Here is a 26,631-nt window from a genome sequence, read left to right as displayed (position 1 = left end):
CAGCCTCTTTTAGTTCTCTTTAACAGTGTATGTGTTTGTTGGGTCTGTTTTTATAGCTAAGGAAACTGAAGCTTAAATAAAGTTATATTAATAACAGATAGTTACATGGTTAATGAATAGTCAGCCAGAGTTAGTTCTGAGCTTTCTTGACATTCAGTTCAGCGTCTTGTCAGGTTCTTTAGTTGTCCTTCACTAGCAAGTTAGCTTGATGAAAGCAGGAACTTTGGCTTATTCAATACTGAATCCCTAGCGTTTGAACAATGCCTGGTACATACTGGGCATTTAGTACATATTTGCAGAATGAATGAAGGAATGAATTTCTCACTTGATCTGGTTTCAAAACCCTCTTCCAGGCCAGGCACAATGGCTCACGCCTACAATACCAGCACTTTGGGAGGCCGGGGCGGGCAGATCACTTGAAACTAGGAGTTTGAGACCTCCCTGGCCAACATGGTGAAACCCCTTCTCTACTAAAAATACAAAAAAATTAGCCAGGCATGGTGGCAGGTGCCTGTAGTTCTAGCTACTCAGGAGGCTGAGGCAGGATCCCTTGAACACGGGAGGTGGAGGTTGCAGTGAGCCAAGATCATGTCACTGTACTCCAGCCTGGGCAACAGAGCAAGACTCTGTCTCAAAAAAACAAAAACAAAAAACCAAAAACCCTCCTTGATCTGATTTGCTTCCCTCCTTGATCTGATTTGCTTCTCTTCTGGAAAGGCCAACCTAACAAAAAATTTTAAAAATAAAATGCCATGTTAAGATCTGATGTTAGTATTAAACCATTGTGTTTGTATACCCTGTTTCTATTAATGTAATCTAACATAGTATTATTTTATATTGACTTTTTAGTTATTTAAACTCTTTGGCTATTTTTATATGAATGCCGAGCCATAGCTTCTCCTCCACTGTACTTTTGTAGTGTTTTTAAAATATTTGAAATGTTTGTCTTAGCACTAATTTTACTATTTGACAACTAACATCTCCTGCTTTCGTAAATTTCAAAACTGCCAATAACAGATACATATTATTTCTCAACATTTTTTATCTTAAATGGCATGTTGGCTCAGCAGATCTTTCTTACATGCCTGTAATTCAGTCACATGGTCTAAATTAACAAATGGTTTGGGCCTTTAATAGATACCTGAAGACTCTGGTTCATGAATTTTTTCCCAGACATGACTGCCTTTCATCTTTGGCCAGATCACATGTACCTGCTTGTATTCCTACTATACCTGCAATATTGAAGATCAACTAATGAATGAATGATTTTTTTCTTACATTTCTAATTAAGAAATTTGTTTACATTTCTTCTTTAGCATGTTGTTCCTGACTGTATGTAACCCACTAAAATTAAAAGGTATTTGAGATGAATTAAATTTATTGGAATTTCTGAAGTCATCCATTTCATATTAGACTGCATGTTGGAACAGAATTTACATGCTGATACCTGGGATTAAGAGGTGACATAATTAATATAGTCATACATCACTTAATGACAGGGACATGAAATGAGTGCATCCTTAGTGATTCAGTCATTGTGCAAACATCATAGAGTCTACTTACATGAACCCAAGTGGTTATATAGGCTTCAGCATGCCTAGAATATTTGGTATAGCCTATTGCTTCCCAGCTACAAATATGTATAGCATGTTACTGTACTGAATACTGTGGGCAGTTGTAGCACAATGGTAAGTATTTGTTTATTCAAACAGAAAAGTTGCAGTAACAATAGAGCATACAAGAAAAAAAATGTATAGGGCAATTAAAGTGAATGGAGTTAGCAGGACTGGGAGTTGCTCTAGGTGAGTCATTGAGTGAGCGTTGAGGGAATGTAAGGCCTGGGACATTACTGTACATTACTGTAGACTTAAAAATTTTTTTATTTCATTTACTTTTAATACTTCTTTGCTTTTTTCTTATACTCAGGATCTGTACTATAGACTTCATAATCACTGTACACTTAAGCTACACCAAATTTATAAAAATTATTTGTTTCTTTGATAGCTAACTTTGTTATAGCTTTTAAAATTTGTGAACTTTTAAATTTTTTAACTTTTTGACCCTTGTAATAACACTTAAAACACATTGTACAGCTAGCTGTATAAAAATACTTTTCTTTATATCCTGTAAGTTTTTTTCTATTTGAAAAATGTTCTATTTTAATTTTAATTTTGAAAATCTTGTTAAGAACTGAGATACAAACATACACATTAGCCTAGGCCTACATGGGGTCACGATCATCAGTGTTACTGTCTTCCACCTCCACATCTGGTCCCATTGGAAGGTTTTTAGAGGAAATAACGTGTGGAGCTGTCATCTCTTGTGGTAACAGTGCCTTCTTCTGGAATACCTTCTGAAGGACCTTCTGAGGCTGTTTCATATCTATCTTTTTATCTTTAAGAAGGAGTATACTCTAAAATAACAATAAAAAGTATACGATAGTAGGCAGCCTGGTGGATCACACCTGTAATCCCGGCCCTCTAGGAGGCCAAGGAGAATGGATCACCTGAGGTCAGGAGTTCAAGACCAGCCTGGCTAACATGGCGAAACCCCTTCTAAAAATACAAAACAGTTAGTTGGTCATAGTGGTGCGCACTTGTAATCGCAGCTACTCAGGAGGCTGAGGCAGAAGAATTGCTTGGACCCAGGAGGCAGAGGTTGTGGTAAGCTGAGATCACGCCACTGCACTCCAGCCTGGGCAGCAAAGTGAGACTCCATCTCAAAAAAAAAAGTATACTATAGTAAATGCATATACATCAGTAACATTTATTTTCATTATCAAGTATTATATACTGTACATAAAATGTATGTGCTATACTTTTTTTATATCACTAGAAGTGAAGGTTTGTTTACACCACCATCACTACGAGCAAAAAGTAATGCATTGTACTTGGACATCATGATGACTGTCACTAAGTGATAGGAATTTTTTTTTTTTTTGTAACTGGTATCAAAGTGATAGGAATTTTTCAGCTCTGATCTCTGATAGACAATGATATTGTCTATCATTGACTGAAATGTTATTTGTGCCATATGACTCTATTTACTTTTTTTTGGAAATGATTCTTAAATAAGGAAGAATTCTTGTATCTGCTCATTGTTCTCTCATCTTGTGTTCCTATACAATGCCTACATCAGGGAAGAGCTGTTTGATAGTTACACTTAAGTAAATAAATTTGTTTAATCAAAGTTTTAGCTTGATCTAAGGTGAAACACCTCAACTTAAAGGAAAAAATACAGTTTAAAGAGAGCAAACAGTAAAACCAGAATTTATTAAATCATTTAGTTAAACATTTGCCTTGGGGTTGGAGGGCAGTTATAAAAGCAAACTATTTGTAAGTTTTGCTGTTTCTCTTCTGTAGTGACATTCTTGAGTATAAATGTGTAGATTAAATCTCTGTCCTTCCCCTTTGAGGACTAAAGCCCTTCAGTGTTCTTGGGTATAATAACAAATGCATTTCTCTCACTTAAACATTGAGGATACTTCATTTGTATTGTAGATGTGCATGTCTGGTTTTTAACTTAGAAAGACTGCCTGTTTACTTGGGCATTTGTATTATGGGTCCACAATGGGTATACAGTCTACTATTTCTATATTATATATATGTTTACATAAAGGCATTCATGTCAAAATCAGATAGTGTTGTGTTGTTTTAAAGGAAAAAAAGGAAGGAAATGTTTTATAATAATAAGTGATACTAGATCCAGAATATAATTGTTGGATTTTTGGTTGAAAAACGTCTATACTTATTTTAGTTCATCATATATCTCTGTAATTGAAACATATTTGTCATAAGTTTACCTTTCTCAGAGTTGTTTCTGTTTTATGAACGTTCTTCAGGCAAAATGCATGCATTCTGTAACTTGAAAGAGATGGAATGCCATAGAAGGAAAAAGCAAATTTTATAATTAAACTAGTTAATACAGAGATTGCCTGTATAACATATTTCATTGCTTCTAAGAAGCACTTATTTTTATTCTTCTCTGAAATTTGGAGTGTATCTTATGTTAAATGGTGTCTTACAATTGACAGCGGTTTTTCATTCCTTTTGGGACATCAAAGGATGCATCTTACAATTGATAATGTTATAGAGTCTGTGAAATGTGTATGTGTGGGGAATAAGTGTTTGTTAAATGAATTACCCAGTGTGTATATTTGTGAGAACTATAGGCCAAATATTTTTTCCCTTGTGTTTTTACATTTTGGAAAATAGTTTTTTTGCATAGGAGATTTTGTGCAACCTGATATTAAGCTTTTAGTATTGCAATAGATTTTCATTGTTTTATTAGATTGATTAAAAAATAATATGATGTAAAACAGTTTTCAGTTTTTTTAAGCTTAATCATATTGACCTTATGCTTACTATTATTTCTACTTATACCACACATTTGGCAGTATAAAAAATACCTTTTTTGAAAGTTTTGAAATAATACATTTTTTTTTAAAAGGTTGGATGGCTATTGTCCTGAATTTTATGTCTGATACCGTGTTTTTGTTTCGTTTTTAGAGTCTTACATTTAAAGAAAAAGTAACAAGCCTTAAATTTAAAGAAAAACCTACAGACTTGGAGACAAGAAGCTATAAGTATCTTCTCTTGTCCATGGTGAAACTAATTCATGCAGATCCAAAGCTCTTGCTTTGCGTAAGTATTTTCTTATGAAGTGTCTCAAAATTATCACACTAACTTAATTTGGTTTAAGTGAAATGCCAAGACCTTGAGGATAAATTTTAGCTCAAGACTACTTACTGATCTTTTCTTATCATACCTGAAAACCTTACATCTCTAAGAAACTAATGTATAATGAATACTAACATCATTATATCAGATTCTTAATTGTCCTTATGTTTTCTTAACATTTCTCTTTTTTCTATCATTAAACTAACGTACTTTGGTGAGATCTCTGTTCTCATCCTGTTGCTAGGTTATGTATTATTCAGGTATAATCCTGGTATGGGGGATAGAAGCAACTATCAGTTACAGTGCTGCCTGTATCTACACCATTGGTTTAAAAAATCTCCAGTTAAAAAAAAAAAAAAAAAAAAAAAAAAAAAAAAAAAAAAATCTCCAGTTGCTGTTGCCAATTTAGCTCTTCTTTCCCCCTTTTCTTACTGTTACCAGCTTTCTGTTATCATTGGCTCTCCCTACAAATACTGTATTGGAAATAGAATGAGGTGAAGATGGGTATGGTTAGTACTCAAATTATTATTATTTTGAGACAGAGTCTCACTCTGCTTCCCAGGCTGCAGTGCAGTGGTGCAGTGGTGCAGTGGTGCAGTGGTGGCTCATTGCAACCTCAAACTCCTGGCCTCAAGTGATCCTCCAGCTTCAGCTTCCCCAAGTGCTGGGATTACAGGCATGAGCCATTGTACTTGGCTAGTACTCAGTTATTGTCATAACTACTCTTACTGTCTCAGATAGTATTAGATTCTTGAGAACATCACTCTGCTATACAAAGTAATTAGAAACAGTGCACATAATAAAGATGAGTCATAGTGAAGTGATTAACAGCATGGATGCTGGAGACAGGACTACTTAATGTGATTTGGGTGACTAACCTTTCTATGCCTTAGCTTTCTCATCTGAAGTATTGGGATAATAATCTGTCTCAGAGAGATTGTAAAGAAGATTGAAATAGTACATGCAGTGCTTTTAGGAACAATGCTTGGTGCATAATAAGGACTAAATAAATGTTAGCTATTACTGCTATTAATAAGATACAATTTAACATTAATATTATTAATGCCCCAAATGTAATAGTTCTATATTGTGACTTTCATAGGATGACATGTTTAACCTTTGTTGACTTTCATCAGTCCTTGGAGAGCAACATCAAACAAGGTTTCTTATTGCTTTGTTCAGTAACAGGCTTTTAAAAAAGTATTAAAGTGCTTTCAATTTTGATGGCATATTTTTCAAATTACTGTAATATAGGGAATTTATAACTACATGCCTATAGTTCCAAGAGTTCTGTGAAACCTCTTGAATTTTTAAAAATCTGTTTTTATGAGTAATTTTCCTTGGAGAATGAAGAGAAGAAAGAGGGAAAAAACATTCTCAAAGGATCAGTCACCCCTAAAGAAGGCCTGTGATACTTTGAACCCTGAAAAACCCATTCAAATTTGAGAGTCTAGTTAGAATAAACGGACCTTTGGCATGAAAAAATTTCATAAAATCTGTCAGTGAAACTTGATAAAAATAATGAAATTCCCTTTCTCCTCATTCCTTTGTTATGTATCACAAGCTATTCGTGGCATTATTTCATCATGAAGGTCACATAATATTAGCAGCACTCTGTTTACATGGCCATAATTCACATTCAAAGAAGGCACCAAACTCACCAATGCCTTTTCTACTAAATGTTGTTTGAAGAAAAATTTAAGCAAAACTTGCTGTTTTCCAAGCATCATTTAAAATGGAAATTGTTTGCCTTGCTGCCATCTAGTGGTTAATAAGTTTTCTCAAAGTAACCATAAGTACATTAAAATAGATGATTCATTGTAAATATTTGACCATTTTGTCCTTTACATAAAAATTCTGAATCTTAGTAATTTTGGAAGAATGTAGGAATAATTGTTAAATGGTCTCATTTGTGATACTTTTAAAAGTAGTAGTATTTTGTCTTCCATCTCAATTTCTCAAGCCTCCTAATTACTCAGCTTGCATTGTTTCTTAGATCCTCCTGATCATTTCTCCACACCGAAGTTATGGCAATCTCTTTAAGAAACAAATCTTATTATGCCCTTGCTCAGCTTGAAACCTTTCAGTTGAAATTGTTCTTGCTTATAAGGACCAAACTCCAAATAGATCTACCAGGTCATATACAATCTTTCTCCCACCTACCGTTTCTTCCACATGCAGCATTACATTTTTTGTCCTCTCTATTCATGATAGTCTTCCTTTCAAACTTGCCAACCACATGACTTCATTCCTCCCTTGCACTTGCTTTTCCCTCTGCCTGGAATCTGCTTACTCTTCACATAGTGATTCCTACTAATTCTAAGCTGTTTTCACCGCACTAAGGGAGCTTCCCTGACTAGGATACTTTTCCATGTTATAGACTGTTACAGCAGCCTGTACCTTTATAGCTTTTAGGTGATTTTCATTTTTATACTTGTTGGTCTGATTATTTTATTGATAATATCTTCCCCCATGAGACTTTATGCTCCTGGAGGATGGGAAACACATCTTTTCTTTTTCATTGTTGTGTATTTGGTATTCAATACAAATTATTGGGTTATGAATGAATTTATGTAAATGTTAGAAAATAGGCTGTTTTGAATTACAGATATTGGAGTGTGGGCTTACCTTAGTCATGATAATGGGGAAGAATCTATAGTTAGCAAAATAAAATAAGGGACACAAGTTGCATTGGCCTCATGTATTCTTTTGTTTTTGCATTTTTGAGACACAGTCTTACTGTTTTGCCCAGGCTGGAGTGGTGTAATCTCGGCTCACTGCAACCTCTACCTCCTGGGTTCAAGTGATTGTTCTGCCTCAACCTTCCAAGTAGCTGAGATTACAGGCACCCCCTACCACAACTGGCTAATTTTTGTACTTTTAGTAGAGATGGGATTTCTCCATGTTGGCCAGGCTGGTCTCAAACTCCTGACCTCAAGCAGTCTGCCCGCCTTGGCTTCCCAAAGTGCTGGAATTACAGGCGTGAGCCACTGTGCCTGGCTGAACCATATATTCTTGAAGTGCAAATATATGCTTCCAAGTTAAGAGAAACATTTTAGTCTTTTTAAGTAGGTAGGCATTTGGCCAGGTCCGGTGACTCACGCCTGTAATCTGAACACTTTGGAAGCCAAGGTGGGCGGATCACCTGAGGTCAGGAGCTAGAGACCAGCCTGGCCAAATGGTGAAACCCTGTCTCTACTAATAATGCAAAAATTAGCTGGGCATGGTGGCGCATGCCTGTAATCCCAGCTGTTCGGGAGGCTGAGGCAGGAGAATTGCTTCAACTCAGGAGGCAGAGGTTGCAGTGAGCCGAGATTACGCCATTGCAGTCCAGCGTGGGTGTCAAGAGTGTAACTTCGTCTCAAAAAAAAAAAAAAAAAAAAGGTAGGCATATATGATGTTAATTTTCTTTGCTTAGTATACTACATTTTTCCGCAGTGAAAAGTATGGGTATCTGATGATGTGAATTCTAGCCTTTGATTTGTCATCAGCTTTGTGGATTTGGGCAGGACCTTTGTATGGGACAAGCGGGCTATACAGGATAATCATGAGGTCCTTATACAACATGTATGTCCTTTGCCTTTGATCACAATCATGTGTAAGCTCAAAACCAGTAAATTCCAAACCAGAGATAACGTTCTTTAGCCAGTTTACAATTGTTGGGGGGAAAAAATTACTATTCGTATTATTGATGTAATTTTTAGTGGGAATTAATGGTTTTCTTTCATTAGGATTTTCCCTGGACATCATTCACATTAATGACATGGATTAAAAGAATCCCTAATAAAAGAAGTTTTGATTTAACAAAACTTTTATTACTTTATTGAGATAAAAATACCATACCCACATAACATAAAATTCACCATTTTAAAGTTTACGATTCAGTTGTTTTCAGTATGTTTACAAGGTTCTGCAACCATTACCACTGTTTCATTCTAGAACTTTTTTTACCTTTTTTTTTTTAAAGATAGAGTCTTGCCATCCCCTAGGCTGGAGTGCAGTGGCACAATCTCGGCTCACTGCAACTTCCACTTCCCAGGTTCAAGTGATTCTTCTGCCTCAGCCTCCCAAATACTGGGACTGCAGGCGCACGCCACCATGCCCAGCTAGTTTTTATATTTTTGGTGAAGATATGGTTTCACCATATTAGTCAGACTGTTCTCAAACTCCTGAACTCAGGTGAACCAGTCATGGCCTCCCAAAGTGCTGGGCTTACAGGTGTGAACCAGCACGCCTGGCCTAGTTCTGGAACATTGTTATCACCCCTTAAAGAAGCCTAGTACCCTTTAGCAGTTGCCGTCTATTTCTCCCTCTAATCTCTCTCGATTTATTTATTTATTTTTTAATGGAAGTTTCCTTTTTTCCTTGCAGAATCCAAGAAAACAGGGACCTGAAACCCAAGGCAGTACAGCGGAATTAATTACAGGGCTTGTCCAACTAGTCCCTCAGTCGCACATGCCAGAGATCGCTCAGGAAGCAATGGAGGTAAGGGGAAAATGATTTCCAGGTTCCTGAAGGAAAGGTTGTAACTGTACATTCATGATGTTTGCTTGGTGTGTAGTTTCTATGAGTAATAGGTAGATGTCATTTCTGGAAATGGTATGTTTATGTCTATACATTATTTTATAAAATTCCATGGAGAAAGAAGGGGCTTACTTGCTTTACATCACATAGCAACAACATTGTACAAATTCTTATGCTTAATAAAATAGTTCAAGATTTTCTCATTGCAGTTGACTTTAAAATTTTTAAAAGTATTTTATTAAATATTAAAAATACTGATTTTTAAATTGAGATGTAGTTTACATAGCCTCAAGTTGACCATTTTAAGTGGTTCTTAGTGTATTCACACAGTTGTGCAACTATCACTACTCACTAATTCCATAACATTTTTATCACCCTAGAAAGAAACTTCACTCCCCATTCCCTCATCCTTACCAACTACTAATCTATTGTCTGTTTCTGTGTATTCTCTTGTTTTAGACATTTCATGTAACTAGAATCATAGAATATGTGCCTTTTATGTCTGGCTACCTTGACTTAACATAGTGTTTTCAAGGTTCATTCATGTTGTGGTATGAATCAGTATTTCTTTCCTTTTTATTGCCAAATATTTCATTTTATGGATCTCAGTTTTTTTAATTTAGTTATCAGTTGGTGGACGTTTGGGATTATTTCCACTTTTTGGCTATTATGAATAATGCTGCTATAAATATTTGTGTAAAAATCTATATGGACATATCTCTTAAGTATATAGGAGTGGAAGTGCTAAGTCGTATGGTAACTGTAGAACGTTTGAGGAACTGTCAAACTCTTTTCCAAAGCAGCTGTTTCATTTTATATTCCCAATAATAATATATGAAGGTTTAGTATTTCTGCATTCTTGCTAACACTTGTTATAATGTGTCTTTTTTATTATAGCCATCCTAATGCACATACTGTAAAAATGTTTAACATACTAAAGTAAAAACATTTATAAAAAATGCTGGCCGGGCGCAGTGGCTCAAGCCTGTAATCCCAGCACTTTGGGAGGCCGAGGTGGGTGGATCACGAGGTCAAGAGATTGAGACCATCCTGGTCAACATGGTGAAACCCCCTCTCTACTAAAAATACAAAAAATTTGAGCCGGGCGCGGTGGCTCAAGCCTGTAATCCCAGCACTTTGGGAGGCCGAGGCGGGTGGATCACGAGGTCGAGAGATCGAGACCATCCTGGTCAACATGGTGAAACCCCGTCTCTACTAATAGTGCAAAAAATTAGCTGGGCATGGTGGCACGTGCCTGTAATCCCAGCTACTCATGAGGCTGAGGCAGGAGAATTGCCTGAGCCCAGGAGGCGGAGGTTACGGTGAGCCAAGATCGCGCCATTGCACTCCAGCCTGGGTAACAAGGGCGAAACTCCGTCTCAAAAAAAAAAAAAAATTCGCTGGGCATGGTGGCGCGTGCCTGTAATCCCAACTACTCAGGAGGCTGAGGCAGGAGAATTGCCTGAACCTGGGAGGTGGAGGTTGCAGTGAGCCGAGATCGCGCCATTGCACTCCAACCTGGGTAACGAGCAAAACTCCGTCTCAAAAAAAAAAAAAAAGCTTTAGCATTTATTATGTAATCATTGCTTTCATTTTTGTACATTGCTATTGGTCCCGTATGTTGACACATTTTTTGCAGTCTTTTTGGAAGGCTATCTAGCAGGAGCTATACAAACATTTTCTTTTTTGTGTGAAAATAATTCAATTTCTATGACTTAAAAATCTTATGAATATAACTCAAGGAAAAAATTGCACACATAGGTACTTATTGTACTTAATTATAATAGGAGAATATTAAGAGAACTTTACTAGGAGGAGAATGGGTTAATATTCAGTAATGGGAATGGTATTTTAACTTCATGAGCTGTTAAACATTCATTAAAACCTACATAGATCATACAGCAACATGGAAAAATATGAAATGTCAAGTGAGTATACTGTGTTTATGGCTTTGTTAAAACATGGAAAATGCAAAAAAAAAAAGAGAGAAGGGAACATGAAAATCAAAGCAGAGAATAGACTAACATGTTTTCTTTCAGTATATATTTGTAAAGTTTTTTTTTTTTTTTTTTTTTTTTTGGAGACGGAGTTTTGCTCTTGTTACCCAGGCTGGAGTGCAATGGCACGATCTCGGCTCACCGCAACCTCTGCCTCCTGGGTTCAGGAAATTCTCCTGCCTCAGCCTCCTGAGTAGCTGGGACTACAGGCACGCGCCACCATGCCCAGCTAATTTTTTGTATTTTTAGTAGAGACGGGGTTTCACCACGTTGACCAGGATGGTCTCGATCTCTCGACCTCGTGATCCACCCGCCTCGGCCTCCCAAAGTGCTGGGATTACAGGCTTGAGCCACCGTGCCCGGCCTATATTTGTAAAGTTTTATCAAACAAAAATATAGAGAATTTGTCACTTGAAAAAACTAGTGCCAGTAAATTGTACCAAGTTTCTGCACAATAGCAGCAAAACTGAATTTTAATTTGTGTTGTTTTTCCTCGATATGAGAGCTATAAATTATATAGCTTTTTAAGAGTCTCACAATTAATTGCAATTTTCATTAAATATCTCAAAGTAATTACAATAAAAATGTTTGCAATAAGATAATATGAGTCTGGCTTTTATATGTTGATACCTTGACCAAGGACTGAAAGAAATGTACAGAGCTTAACAATGTTCACTGGGTTGGGGGTGTTGGGTTGGTGGGAGTAATGTTTGTTGGGATTGTAGAATTGGAGTTACGATAGGATCAGTTTGAAGAAAGAGTCTACATTTTATTCTTTATATCTTTGATGGTTTTAATTTATGTAATAGTCTAATTTATGCAATAATCTATTGTAATATGTAACATATGTTATATATTTTAAGTGAATTATTTAATATATAATATATGTTACATATTACAATATGTATTAAATAATTCACTTATATAACCATATAAAGGTCAGACTCAGTATCTTATTTCAAACATTTTTATTGTAATTACTTTGAGATATTTAATGAAAATTGCAATTAATTGTGAGAATCTTAAAACGCATATAATCTACAGCTCTCATATCAAGGAAAAACAACACAAATTAAAATTCAGTTTTGCTGCTATTGTACAGAAACTTGGTACAATTTACTGGCACTAGTTTTTTCAAGTGACAAATTCTCTATATTTTTGTTTGATAAAACTTTACAAATATATATTTGAAAGAAAACATGTTAGTCTATTCTCTGCTTTGATTTTCATGTTCCCTTCTCTCTCTCTTTTTTTTTTTTTTTTGCATTTTCCATGTTTTAACAAAGCCATAAACACAGTATACTCACTTGACATTTCATATTTTTCCATGTTGCTGTGTGATCTGTATAGGTTTTAATGAATTTTTAACAGCTCAAAGTTAAAATACCATTCTCATTACTGAATATTAACCCATTCTCCTCCTAGTAAAGTTCTCCTAATTTTCTCCTATAATAATTAAGAGCAACAAGTACCTCTGTGTGCAGCTTTTTCCTTTTGAGTTACATTCATAAAATTTTTAAAGTCATAGAAATTGACTAAATTTCTCTGAGCCAAATCCCAATTTTAACTTCTGTGGTCAATTGAAATACTTTAGAATGGATAATCTGCTATGAAATACAAAATCCATTTTGCTTTCTCTCTCTTGATTTTGAAAAATTGCTTTTTTCTGTTACAAGAGAATTTGGGGCAAATGAGACAGTTTTGCTTATCTTTTCTTGTGTGTATTAATTTTAACAGGTCCTTCTAGGGGATCAACTTTTTGTTTGAGTTCTTTAATATCTATTGAAATTATTTTGTTTGTTTCTTAAAGCACTTTTTATAGTTATATATTGTGAATTCATCATTTAGCTTTGTATGTACATGCCAATTAGAGTAAGAATGATGGGAATAAAATTATTTCATTCTGTCTGTATTATTCCTTAGAGGTTTGTGTTTGCCAGAGTTAATCTATTTCACCTTTTACTGTATGTCAAAACTATAAATGAAATAGCTCAATCTCTTAGCATTTGTAAAATAAGTATTCCAGTGTTATGTTTACCAAAAATGTTTCAATGAGTCTTCTCTTTGTCTTTCTTTTTTTAAAAAAATGCAGGCTCTCCTTGTTCTTCATCAGTTAGATAGCATTGACTTGTGGAATCCTGATGCTCCTGTAGAAACATTTTGGGAGATTAGGTATTTGTACTTTTATTTTTTAAATTCAACTTTAAAATTTTATTTCGTATTTCTATCTTGAATTATGAACTCTATAGTGCTTAGTACATTGTAAAACTTCTACTTCCATAGGTTTTATGATTTTGTATTTTATTTGACTTCAAATTATTACAATTTCTTATTTTAACTGTAATAAAAATATCACAGCAATTTAGAAAATAAATTTTAAGAATATTGCTAAATTTTGTCACCCAACCATAAGTACTATTGTTTGGTATATTACCTTTTTGAGATTTCAATGTGGTTACTACTGTGTTTTTAATAGATTTTCACAGTTACAAGCCTAGAATGATAAAATTTTGTAAAATATTGTTTTTCAGTTTTTTAAACTGTGACTTTTCATAAACTTTCTGTAATACCAATGCTTTCGATGAAGGAATTTATAATGGACACCTGGTTAGAAGACAAAAATATATACAGAATTTTGTGGTCTACTTCCTAGATTATATAAATCATTACATTTTAATGAGCATGAAGTCCCCACCTTGAGGAAAATGTAAATGTGTAAACCTCAAGTTTGCCATTATCTTATAGGAGTGGGTGTCCTAAGTTACTTGGCAGCTCAATTAAATCTTACTCTAGAACAGTTCTCTACAATAGTAATATAATGAGAAATCCCATATGTTATTGAAAATTTTCTAGTTACTACATTACAAAGTAAACAGAAGCAGGTAAAATAATTTTAACAATGTTTTATTTCACCCACTATATGTTATTTATAACAATGTCAACATGTAATCAATATAAAAGTTATTAATGACATAGTCTCTCTCTTTTTTTTAATTAAGTCTTCAAACTTTGGTGTGTCTTTTATACTTTCAGCACATCTCAATTTGAGCAAGCCACACATAAAGTGCTCAATAGCCATGTGTGACTGGCTAGTGGCTACCATGTTACAGTGCAGCTCTAGAGTAGGGATCAGGAAACTTTTCTCTAAAAGGCCAGATAGTAAATATTTTGGGCTTTGTGGGTCATACGGTCATAACTATTCGGTTCCACCTTTGGAGCATGAAAGTGGCCACAGACAATATGTGCACGAATGGGTGTAGTTGTGTTTGACTAAAACTTTATATTTACAATAGCAAGTGGTAGTCTGGATTTGGCCTGTGGATGGCAGCTTGCAGCCCCCGCGCTATGGAGCACCGTGTTTGGAGGCAGACTCTGTGGTGCATGTACTTTATTTTTTCTTCTTATGTCTGCTGCAAGGATGAGATACACGGATAGGAACACTGGGAGTTTAATGAAACATAGGGGGCTTATAAATAAATACTTGCTTTTTTTCTATAACCTATAAACTTATTTCCTTTGATTATAGTGCTATTGACACTTTGATAACCATTTCTCTAAAACCCTGCAAGGGAAGCTATGCTTCTCTAAACTTGTATTCATTATGAGAGAATGCCATTTTTATGTCTGGTTATATCTGTATTAGGTTATTGATGATGCTAGTAACAATGAACTTTATGTTATTGCAGCTCACAAATGCTTTTCTACATCTGCAAGAAATTAACTAGTCATCAAATGCTTAGTAGCACAGAAATTCTCAAGTGGTTGCGGGAAATTTTGATCTGCAGGAATAAATTTCTTCTTAAAAATAAGGTAAGCAAAATGACATCTTTAAAAAATGGAGGAATATTTGTAATGGGAATGTGAATGGGGAGAGATTAAGAAAGTGTTTTATAGCCAAATTAGGTTCTGTTTCAGCTCCTCCTTCTCCCCAAGGTTCTCAAAAGGAAATATATATGCAGAGGACAATGGCTGGCAAATCTGCATTTAAAAAATTGTTCTGAGGCTTTGGCCTTAAAACCACACTGTTGATGAATTCTAGTCCTAGTTGAGTTAAATAGGTCTCTGTGGGGCAGGCCTAGGAAAAATGGGGGCTGCTGTAACCAAAGGAGCTTAAGGAGCATATTCTGTCTTTATTCTCAAGTTCATACATAAGACATAACTCATGTAAAATTTATTTTAACATATAGCTTCTATAATTAATTTAAGAAATCTGTTATGGCATCGATTTAGGAGTTCATGATTTAATGAGTTTTTGTCCAGTTCTAGAATCATAGCTCTGAGAAATGGTAGACCTAGATCTCATGGCTAGACTGGTTCAGAGAATTATATGTCAAGAAGCAAAAGGGAAAAAGTTGAGGGGCCTCAAACTAGGTTTATTTCTATTCCTCCAATAAGGGTTTCACCTCTTGAAAATATCAGGAGACTTCTTCATTGGGGTAGAGTGAAATTTTTGATTCTAAACTGTTGAAACATGGTGAGGTTGTGGAGGATAAGGAAGAGGCAGCATATAGTTTCTATAATCAAATCAATTTAGGAATTCTATTATGATGTAGTTTTAGGAGTACTTGATTGAATGAGTTTTTATCTGGTACTAGAATCATACCTGTGAAAAACCTTAAATGTATGAAATGCATATGCTTCTCAGTATTATACAGCTTTTTATTAATAAATTGTCTCTGTTTAGAAATAAACTAATGGTGAAGTGGGTTTATTCACATTTGGCTCATTTGATGTGTTAATGTAGTGGAATCTGATGTTATTCCAAAGAAACGAAAAGAGATTAGACTTCAGACTTTCATGCGTTTGACTATGGTATAATCTCCAGAATATAAGTATGAGGAATCCGGTAATGAATTCCTAGTGTCCTGGTGAGCACAGTCACTCTTGTGACATACTTGGTGTATATGCCAGGGCTAATTACTGGTCCAGAGAACTTAATCTGAAGAGTCAATTTCTAGTTATCCCAACATGGAACAGGATAAAATCTTATGTAAAAAAATCTTTGTCATTGAGATAGAATTATAGTTTTCATACAGTAGATTTATTTCATTGATGTTTTACTTGTGTTTATGTTAGACTTAATTTATATTTGTAGAATCTACTGTTTCAGATGATTTAGAGAATGGGAAACTGAAAGGAATTTTAAAGACATTTAAGTAAACATTATTTGTCCTAATGGGTTTTTAGTGACTCTCCTTGAAGGTGGGGCATAGAGATTGAGAGGAGGGGTTTTCTAGGAGAGTCTCAAACAGGAAGACAACTGAAATATGTGTTTATTACTCTTGGTGGTCAGTGCTTCCATAAAGCTTATTTATTTCTTTTTTCTAGCAGGCAGATAGAAGTTCCTGTCACTTTCTGCTTTTTTATGGCGTAGGATGTGATATCCCTTCTAGTGGAAATACCAGTCAAATGTCCATGGATCATGAAGAGTTACTCCGTACTCCTGGAGTCTCTCTCCGGAAGGGAAAAGGGAACTCCTCTCTGGTCAGCTTCTTTTGTAATTTTCCTGTATCGTTATGTGTGCTCTATTTGTTTTCTGAATGAACTTTGATAAATGTCATCTAGGTAACATAGTGTAATACTGAAAAACTGCATAGACTTTAGTTCTATCACTGCTCTTTGTGGAACTTTGGACAAGTCCTTAACGTCCTTGTTCATCAGTTCTTCAACTTTAGAATGGGGACAATAATAATTCCTGCCCCAGAGTTGTTGTGAGGGTTAAATAAAAGGATGTGTAAATAGCACTTGACACTTACAAGCTATTTCTGATCAATGTAATTATTATAAACCTCCCCCCCCCCATAAAAAAGAAGCCATTCATACCACAGAAGTATAGAAGTTGTACCAGCTAACAAAGGTACAGATTTACAGGGATAAAAACGAAGTATTTTGCTTCATGTTAAAGATAAGTGTTTCTGTGATTTGTGTTCGTGTGTGTAATTTTTTTAAATACAAATCATATTTCAAGTAAAAATGTCAAATCACTACAGAAGAGTTTATTTTCCAAACCAAAACATTTTTCATCGATAATTTTTTTTTTTTTTGAGATGGAGTTTCGTTCTTGTTACCCAGGCTGGAGTGCAATGGCACGATCTCGGCTCACCGCAACCTCCGCCTCCTGGGTTCAGGCAATTCTCCTGCCTCAGCCTCCTGAGTAGCTGGGAGTACAGGCACACGCCACCACGCCCAGCTAATTTTTTGTATTTTTAGTAGAGACGGGGTTTCACCATGTTGACCAGGATGGTCTCTATCTCTTGACCTCGTGATCCACCCGCCTCGGCCTCCCAAAGTGCTGGGATTACAGGCTTGAGCCACCGCGCCCAGCCATAATTTTTAATATAATTTTCTGTTAAGGGGAAAAAAACATATACGCAGTATGGTATTTACTGTTGTTGTAGAATTTGCATTTATTTTGTCAATTATTTTCTCCATTTCATGTTTGGGGAATAGTAATTCAGAATCAGGTATATCTTCTACAGCAATATTTACTTCTTGTTTATGCTCTTGTTTCAGTGAGTACTGCAGTGTAATTATTTTATTACTTCCGTATAGCAAATAGAATTTCCTGTTACTTCCTTTTTTTCTGTCATTTCTAATTCACTGGGAAGTACATTATATCATTACTGCAGTAGTTTTATGTTACGGTGTTTTACCAGTCCATGTTAGAATCAGTTTACATTTCTGGAATCTGGAATAGGATAATACCTATTTGATTTGACTTACAGAGAGTAGCATTATGTTGGTCCAGATAATCTCATTTCTCATGTGGCCAAGATGTTTTGGGGTTTAAAAAATTTCTGTAATGATTAAAGGAAAAAGCTCTTATGAGTTACTGTATGCTGAGATATTTATACACACACATGCAGTTTATTGCATTGTTGGGTTTTATACATAAAATTACCCAAGTTACAAATATACTTCTTCCACCTTTGACTCTCAGGATAGTGCAGCAGGATGCAGTGGAACCCCACCAATTTGCCGACAAGCCCAGACCAAACTAGAAGTGGCCTTGTACATGTTTCTGTGGAACCCTGACACTGAAGCTGTTCTGGTTGCCATGTCTTGTTTTCGCCATCTCTGCGAGGAAGCAGATATCCGGTGTGGCGTGGATGAAGTGTCAGTGCATAACCTCTTGCCCAACTATAACACATTCATGGAGTTTGCCTCTGTCAGCAATATGATGTCAACAGGTAAATGTGAATAGTGGTTTTTTTTACTTAGTCTGCCTCAAAGCCCCTGGTATCTGATTGTGAGAATATATTTAAAGATACTGCTTTGTAACTTTCAGGGGAAATTCAAGTAGCTTACTTGAAATCCTTTTCTGAACAAAGTAAGATGAAAATAAATAGCATTTGAAATAAATTGTTAGTCTCTCACTGAATTTTTAATATGCTGTACATTTTAAAAATAACTGGCAGTATATGTTACCATCAATTGTGATTATATAATTTACTCTGCCTACATTGTAGATGGTGAAGTTTTACACACGTTGGCATATGTTTTGAGTAAATTATAGGTGGGAACAGCTATTTTATGCCATTCCAAGATAAAAGTCCAAGATAAGTACCTTTCCTGTTCGGTTAGTAAAGGGAAGTTTTTGGCTTTATCATTTGAAACATTGTTCTTCTGCTCCTCTTACTCTGCCTTTTGAGTGGGGCTTATCAGGTTCTTCATTGGCAGGCAGGGCTCTAAGTGCAGTAACTCGATTTGCTCTTGTATTTGCTTAGGAAGAGCAGCACTTCAGAAAAGAGTGATGGCACTACTGAGGCGCATTGAGCATCCCACTGCAGGAAACACTGAGGTAGGCCCTTCACAACAGAAACACCCCTCCCAGGCCCCCCGCCCACCCCGTCAATTATGGAAGCCTCTTGTTACATATGTGTGATCAGGAATAGCTTTTGAAGTGAATCCAAGATACGTGCATATTACAAGTATAATATCTGAGTACTTAATATACATCAAGTTTGAAACTTGGCTGTTGCTGATTGGTGTTTAATTTTAGACTTAAAGTTGCTTTCAAGTGATATTTGCCTTCATTTTAGGCTTGGGAAGATACACATGCAAAATGGGAACAAGCAACAAAACTAATACTTAACTATCCAAAAGCCAAAATGGAAGATGGCCAGGTAAGTGTGTAAAGTTGACTGCTGTCCGTTACCTGAACTGCTAAATATATATGTACTTCACTTTGGTAATCTTATATGTGTCTCTCAGTGTAGTAAGCATATAGTTGTCTGAAGACTGATACTTAGTTGTGGTTCATCTAGACCTGTACTTTGTAACACGGTAGCCACTAGCTACATGTGACTATTTAACTTAAATTTTAACATAATTAAAATTCAGTTTCTCAATCATATACTAGCCACATTCCAAGTACTCATATGACACTTACTCTATTGGACAGCAGAGAGAGAAAATGTTTCCATCATCACAGAAATACTGGGCAGCACTGCCAGAGACTATTTGTTGCAGAGACCATTTCTTTACCCTTTATTGCTCTTTTTCCCTTCATCAGGGTGTTTCACAAAATTTTCAGGAAAGGAGCAACAGAGGTAGAGAAAAATTAACATAGAAACTATTCATTTTGCTATTTTGTTAGGTGTTCTAATTAAGGAATGTCTTGGGCAGAACATTGAACCCATAGATTAAATGAAATTTTAAAATGTGGACGGTTCATTCAGCTATTACTATTGACTGTATTATCTATTACTTTGGAAATTAACGATCAGTTGGTGTTTGTGTGTATTTGATTTGTAATATTCGTATTGCTCTCATTTTTAGGCAATTTATAAAAACTGATTATTCCTCCATTTTTTTTTCTGTCATGCTTAATTACAATAAGAAAAGAGTTATATTTTTATAAAGCAATATTGTGTACCTAATACCTTTATTTGGAAGGGACATGTAGCTTTAGAATGAAAGCTTTTGGCGGGATAACTGTTTAATATATAATTACATACCATGTAATTCACGCGTTTAAAGTTTCCAATTCAGTGACTGTTTTTTGTATATTCATAGTTGTGCAACTATCACCACAATCAGTTTTAAAACAATTTCATTAATTGAGAAAAAAACCCTGTACCCTTTAGCTGTCTCTGCCTCTAGCCCCCTCCCTCACTTTCTTGCCTCTCTCCCCTCCACTTCTCCAGCCCTAGGCAGCCACAAATCTACTTTCTGTCTCTGTAGATTTGCCTATTCTGGATATTTTCTATAAGTGGAATTGTAGAATATACGGGCTTTTGTGGTTAGCTTCTTTCACTTAGCGTAATGTTTCCAAGATTCATCCATGTGAAATCAAAGCTTTTTTTTTTTTTTTTTTTTTTTTTTTGAGATTGAGTTTTGCTCTGTAGCCCAGGCTAGAGTGCAATGGCACAATCTTGGCTCACTGCAGCCTCCACCTTCCTGGTCCCAGTTCAAGCAATTCTCCTACCTCAGCCTCCCAAGTAGCTGGGAATACAGGTGTGAGCCACCATGCCCAGCTAATTTTTGTATTTTTTAGTAGAGACAGGGTTTCACCATGTTGGTCAATCTGGTCTTAAACTCCTGACCTCGTGATCTGCCCGCCTCAGCCTCCCAAAGTGCTAGGATTACAGATGTGAACCACTGCACCCAGCCGAAATCAAAGCTTTTTAAAACAAATTTGATACTCGGGTGATTATATTAGTGTAGCTATGACAAAAATAAATCAGTGGCTCTTTAAAAATTTATATGGTAATTTGGGGGTTTGATTTTAATTTTTTTTTTTTTTTTTACACTTTTTGTACTTTTGTCATGGAAGAAGTGTTGGATAAAGAGTAATTTGTCAAGTCTCAACTAATTCAGGTTTAATTCAAGCTTTGCAAAAAAATTTTGTGTTTAGGCTGCTGAAAGCCTTCACAAGACCATTGTTAAGAGGCGAATGTCCCATGTGAGTGGAGGAGGATCCATAGATTTGTCTGACACAGACTCCCTACAGGAATGGATCAACATGACTGGCTTCCTTTGTGCCCTTGGGGGAGTGTGCCTCCAGCAGAGAAGCAATTCTGGCCTTGCAACCTATAGCCCACCCATGGGCCCAGTCAGTGAACGTAAGGGTTCCATGATTTCAGTGATGTCCTCAGAGGGAAACACAGATACACCTGTCAGCAAATTTATGGATCGGCTGTTGTCCTTGATGGTGTGTAACCATGAGAAAGTGGGACTTCAGATACGGACCAATGTTAAGGATCTGGTGGGTCTAGAATTGAGTCCTGCTCTTTATCCAATGCTATTTAACAAATTGAAGAATACCATCAGCAAGTTTTTTGACTCCCAAGGACAGGTAAAGTGTTCTCTTCTTTATGTTTCACCTTTCCCTATGGATAGATTGACTTGTTTGAAATAATGAAGCCTTTTTCTTTCAGATTATTTAAATTAGGTACTCATAGTTTTTAAAAATTGCCAAAAAATTGCTGAAAGAAGAGTCATCTCAATGTAGGGGCCAGCTTGCTTCTTAGGAACTCTGGTGTGTAAGGGTGCCTGAGGGTATAAATGCCTTGTATATGCATATGGGTGTCAGCGTTTATCTGTATGCTTGTTTTGTTGTGTGCCTGTTTGTGTTTAGGTCAGTCAGTTTCATCTCTCTAGGGGGTATGTCTTTTGTGCATTGATGGCAAATCATTAATGTATTTGTTCTTTCTATAGGTTTTATTGACTGATACCAATACTCAATTTGTAGAGCAAACCATAGCTATAATGAAGAACTTGCTAGATAATCATACTGAAGGCAGCTCTGAACATCTAGGGCAAGCTAGCATTGAAACAATGATGTTAAATCTGGTCAGGTAAGCGTTCTGCTGAAATGTAGCAGAAACATATTTTAAGAGATAAGAAAAACCTCTTACACATTGATATTGGTAGTAATTGATAAACTAATTTGCCATTCTTTACTGCACATAAACTAGGGTGTGATAATAAGGTAACCAGAAGTTGTGTATGTTCATAAATATCTTAACAGAGATATTTATGAGATAAATGAATATCTTATTGTTTTCAAACTTTAATTCATTTTACTTGACAAAGTATTTCGAATGCCTTCTCTTTTGCATATATCTGATCATTTTTTTATTGCTTCTATGTCTGTATAGATATGTTCGTGTGCTTGGGAATATGGTCCATGCAATTCAAATAAAAACGAAACTGTGTCAGTTAGTTGAAGTAATGATGGCAAGGAGAGATGACCTCTCATTTTGCCAAGAGATGAAATTTAGGTGAGTTATCAAAAGAGCAATGTAGGGTCTTGTAAATCTTAAGTGAAGTACAGACAAAAAGTATCTGGTTATTGGTGGAAAGGAAGACAAAAAAAGAGCAATTTACATGTTTGTTTTTCTCTATGTCTCTCCTCAAATTACCCTAAGCTTTGTGCCTGTGGCAGTGCTCCCTTTTTCTAAAACTGTGCTCCACTTGAGCTAAGATTTGATTCTGTTTCCCATCTGATACCATAACTAAGGGCCATTATGGAGGCTAAATATCCACATTGCTTGTTCCCTTTTGATTTGTGTGTCTGTGATAGCAATATCTCTTTTATAAAGTCATCATGTCACCTGGGTTATCTGGCAAATTATTTACACTATCAGAAATCTTACATGACTAAAGGTGTGTTTGTTTGTGTGTGTGGGGGGAGGGGGCTTCAAAAAATTGTTTGCTGTTTCTCTTTTTTCCAACATTCTATAGGAATAAGATGGTAGAATACCTGACAGATTGGGTTATGGGAACATCAAACCAAGCAGCAGATGATGATGTAAAATGTCTTACAAGGTAAATAAGAGAATGACCTATTAGTGGGTTTTACTCTGAGAATTATCACTACTTCGTTACAGCTTTATACTTGTATTTTATGCATATTTAAATTTTTTAGATGTGAAACTTTGTGTTTGAAATATATGAAGACACTAATTTTTATTACTACTTTTTTTTGACTGAGACTTTCACTAAAAATAAATGTGAGAGAACAATATGTTTGGGAAGTTAGTGTTGTCAATTTATGAAGAATAGTCTACAGTTATTGGGAAGTAAGATACATAAAGCCTCAGACTGAATTTATGTTATGATTAGATAGATAAAGATAAAGGTATTATTTGAGGAACTCATTGTGATGAATCTTGCGAAGAAATAATTGATTTTCTGATTCAAGCACTAGAGACAGAAAAAAAGGAAGTAATTAAGTCTGCTTTAATGATAAATACTTACTGACACATATCGGAAAGTGATAAAACACTGTGGACTGTATAATAAGCATTCACATATGTTTCTTTGACCAAGCCTAGCTTTATAATACAGTCATCTCTCAATATCTGTCAGGGATTAGGTCCAGGAACCACCCCCCAAATCCCTGCCCACACCTCACTCCCATGAGCATTAAAATCCACAGATGCTCAAGTCCTGATATAAAATGTCATAGTATTTGCATATAAACTATGCACATCCTCCCATATACTTTAAATTATCTTTAGATTACTTATAATACCTAATACAGTATAAATGTTTTATAATGTACCATATTGCTTGGGGAATAATGACAAAGAAAAAAATCTGTATATGTTGAGTACCTATGTGTAGATGAAACCCTACTTCCCCTCCCCCCCAAATATTTTCAGTCTGTGGTTTATTGAATCCATGGATATAGAACTCACTGATACAGAGAGTCAATTGTATATACTTCTGACTTAAGGTAGTCATTTTTGCCAAGATTACTATGTAGAAAGTTAGTATTGCCTTCTCCCCATTTGAGATATTTTTGTATTTTGGGGTCTGCATATTAGCTCAAATTATTTGGGTCGTGCTAATAATTTGTTTAGTGAAGTAGGTAGTTCCCAAAGGTTTTATCTGTTAATAGGAGGTTTATTTGAGGGTAAGTGAAAGAACCTGAAAGATTTCTGATCTCTAATTTTTTTTTTTTTTTTCAGAGATTTGGACCAGGCAAGCATGGAAGCAGTAGTTTCACTTCTAGCTGGTCTCCCACTACAGCCTGAGGAAGGAGATGGTGTGGAATTAATGGAAGCCAAATCACAGTTATTTCTTAAGTAAATTTCAGTCACCAAAAACCACAAAGCAAAAAGCAAATAAATCCCCTTCACACACACAAAAACAAAGAATATTCCTCACGACGCAAGTAGGATAGGAAAATAACTGTGTTTTTTTATTTTTAAAGAAAATATGATCAGTAAAATTTTGCTTATAATAAAACCCAGATTGCTTCATTAAGTTATTTACAAAAGTGACATTGTCTAAGCTGTCTGGACCACAAATTTTATATACTAACCATCAAAAGTGACACATTTACCAGGAAACATTGCATCTATTTGATGCTTATGTTATGAAAGGTATACTAGGCTATATCAGGTAAAATCATGTCCAACACAGCACACTTCATAATAAGCCTGGCTGATTATCCCGAGAGAGGAGAGAAGCACTTAACCGACGACCAGTCACACCATGCACATGTGATTGTTTTGGAATGTCTGGTTAGCTTTCTAGTTGATACAGACTTCGCTATGTAAAGGTCATTCTTTTTATTTCTCAGATACTTCACATTATTTATGAACCTTTTGAATGACTGCAGTGAAGTTGAAGATGAAAATGCACAAACAGGTGGCAGGAAACGTGGCATGTCTCGGAGGCTGGCATCACTGAGGCACTGTACAGTCCTTGCAATGTCAAATTTACTCAATGCCAATGTAGACAGTGGTCTCATGCACTCCATAGGTGAGAGCAAATGAAAATTTCATATAGAAATATAAAACCTAGAAAACTGACATGTAAGATAAGCAAAAAATTACTCCAGCAAGGCCATGTTAGTAAATTTGCATGTTTGTCCACACCAGGTTTAGGTTACCACAAGGATCTCCAGACAAGAGCTACATTTATGGAAGTTCTGACAAAAATCCTTCAACAAGGCACAGAATTTGACACACTTGCAGAAACAGTATTGGCTGATCGGTTTGAGAGATTGGTGGAACTGGTCACAATGATGGGTGATCAAGGAGAGCTCCCTATAGCTATGGCTCTGGCCAATGTGGTTCCTTGTTCTCAGTGGGTAAGTGCATAGAGAAGTGGGGAAGAAAAATGCCTAGTACATAGCACATTCTTCAGGATATATTTGTTCAATAAATGTTGAATGAATTGATAAAATTTTAGAGCCAGAAGAAGTCTTAGATGTTTAGTTAGGTGACTTTTCAGCTTTAGGGAAGTTGTTGGCACTCCTAGACCTGACTAGTGAGTCTATATCATTTTATCCCACTGAAAATTCTGTTTAAACACTGATTAAGAATCACTGATCTACTCTGTTGTCTTCATATATTTAAAATAAGGTGGTTAGGTTAAACCTAATTTCAGTTGTTGCAATGCTGGAATTGGAATCCATGATTTGTGCCTGTTTACTACCTCCGGTTTGCTGTTCTTTTTCTCATAATGTGTTATACAGCTTTTTAAAAATGTAAACACTGTATTTTCATTTGATATTATGATATTGTTTGTTTTAAACCCCAAAGACATCATACAGCTATTAGGTCTCTTAATGAAAAATTTTCCTAAAATCACATTATTCTTAATACATGCTAAAACATTGAGAAAGGTTGTTCCTTTCCAGCAAAGGATATATTCTTCCAGCAAAGGATGTTTGCTTTTTAGTGTATGAAAAATCATTTCAGTTATAGTAAATTATAACTAATAAGGTAATCTGTCATTGTAGATTTGTTTCTGCTTAAAGCTGTAGGATCATATTTGTTGTATCTGGACTTAAAATTCAAACTCCTTATTCTGTCCTACAAGGCTCTACCTGATGTGGGTCCTGACACATCTCTAACGTCATCTTAGGCCATTTTCCTTCTTGTTCACCAAAGCCACACCAGCTACTGTTACGTCCCTCCTTTGTGTTAGACTTTTTTCTGCCTTAGAGCACCCTTGCTGCTGTTACCACCTGAAATGTGTTTCCTCTGGTATTTTATTTTGGTGAGAACACTTAGTATGAGATCTGTAGGTACAGTGCTGCACCACACATCTCTAGAACTTACTTTGTATAACTGAAATGTTATATTCATTGATTAGCAACAGCTCCAAATTATTGAAATCTTCTTGAAGACTAAAACTAGTTCACAAATGTTCAAATGTTTTGAAAATGGAAATTCTGAATTTTCTTATTACCACCTGCCTAAAATTAGCACTCAAAATACTCAGTAATTTTCTTAATAATTGTTAATTTCAAGTAGCTTTAATTCATTGAGTTTTATATTAAATGACTTTAAGAAGGAATTTTCTATTAGGCCAGATCTCATCTATCACATTATTGTAATCCGGGGATTAGGCAAGAATTAGAGAGCTATGGACCATGATCCTGACCTTTGTTGTTAACTGCTTGAGGATCGAGGCATCTTTTTATGGCTACCCTCATTCTCTATAAATTTCTTCTTATGTGA

At 35.6% G+C, this 26,631-nt stretch overlaps 1 protein-coding gene across 8 annotated transcripts in view; it reads left to right on the top strand.

Moving 5' to 3' along the window:
* The window catches only part of NF1 (neurofibromin 1), a 304,993-nt gene that overhangs the window by 131,313 nt on the left and 147,049 nt on the right, over positions 1–26,631 (top strand). For 7 of the 8 annotated variants that reach the window (XM_074388406.1, XM_074388407.1, XM_074388409.1 and 4 more), the window contains 15 exons: positions 4,509–4,643; positions 9,051–9,164; positions 13,293–13,372; positions 14,887–15,010; positions 16,529–16,684; positions 18,141–18,390; positions 18,928–19,001; positions 19,243–19,326; positions 21,060–21,500; positions 21,863–22,002; positions 22,306–22,428; positions 22,892–22,975; positions 24,124–24,240; positions 24,741–24,922; positions 25,042–25,253. In XM_074388406.1, coding sequence (XP_074244507.1) covers positions 4,509–4,643; positions 9,051–9,164; positions 13,293–13,372; positions 14,887–15,010; positions 16,529–16,684; positions 18,141–18,390; positions 18,928–19,001; positions 19,243–19,326; positions 21,060–21,500; positions 21,863–22,002; positions 22,306–22,428; positions 22,892–22,975; positions 24,124–24,240; positions 24,741–24,922; positions 25,042–25,253 — 2,316 coding nt within the window. The remainder of the gene's footprint in view (positions 1–4,508; positions 4,644–9,050; positions 9,165–13,292; positions 13,373–14,886; positions 15,011–16,528; positions 16,685–18,140; positions 18,391–18,927; positions 19,002–19,242; positions 19,327–21,059; positions 21,501–21,862; positions 22,003–22,305; positions 22,429–22,891; positions 22,976–24,123; positions 24,241–24,740; positions 24,923–25,041; positions 25,254–26,631) is intronic. The other variant, XM_074388405.1, reaches the window with a different exon arrangement.

The sequence above is a fragment of the Saimiri boliviensis genome, chromosome 17 (assembly GCF_048565385.1).
Source record: "Saimiri boliviensis isolate mSaiBol1 chromosome 17, mSaiBol1.pri, whole genome shotgun sequence".
Classification (NCBI taxonomy): Eukaryota; Metazoa; Chordata; class Mammalia; order Primates; family Cebidae; genus Saimiri; species Saimiri boliviensis.
This window is presented reverse-complemented; position numbering and strand designations above follow the sequence as displayed.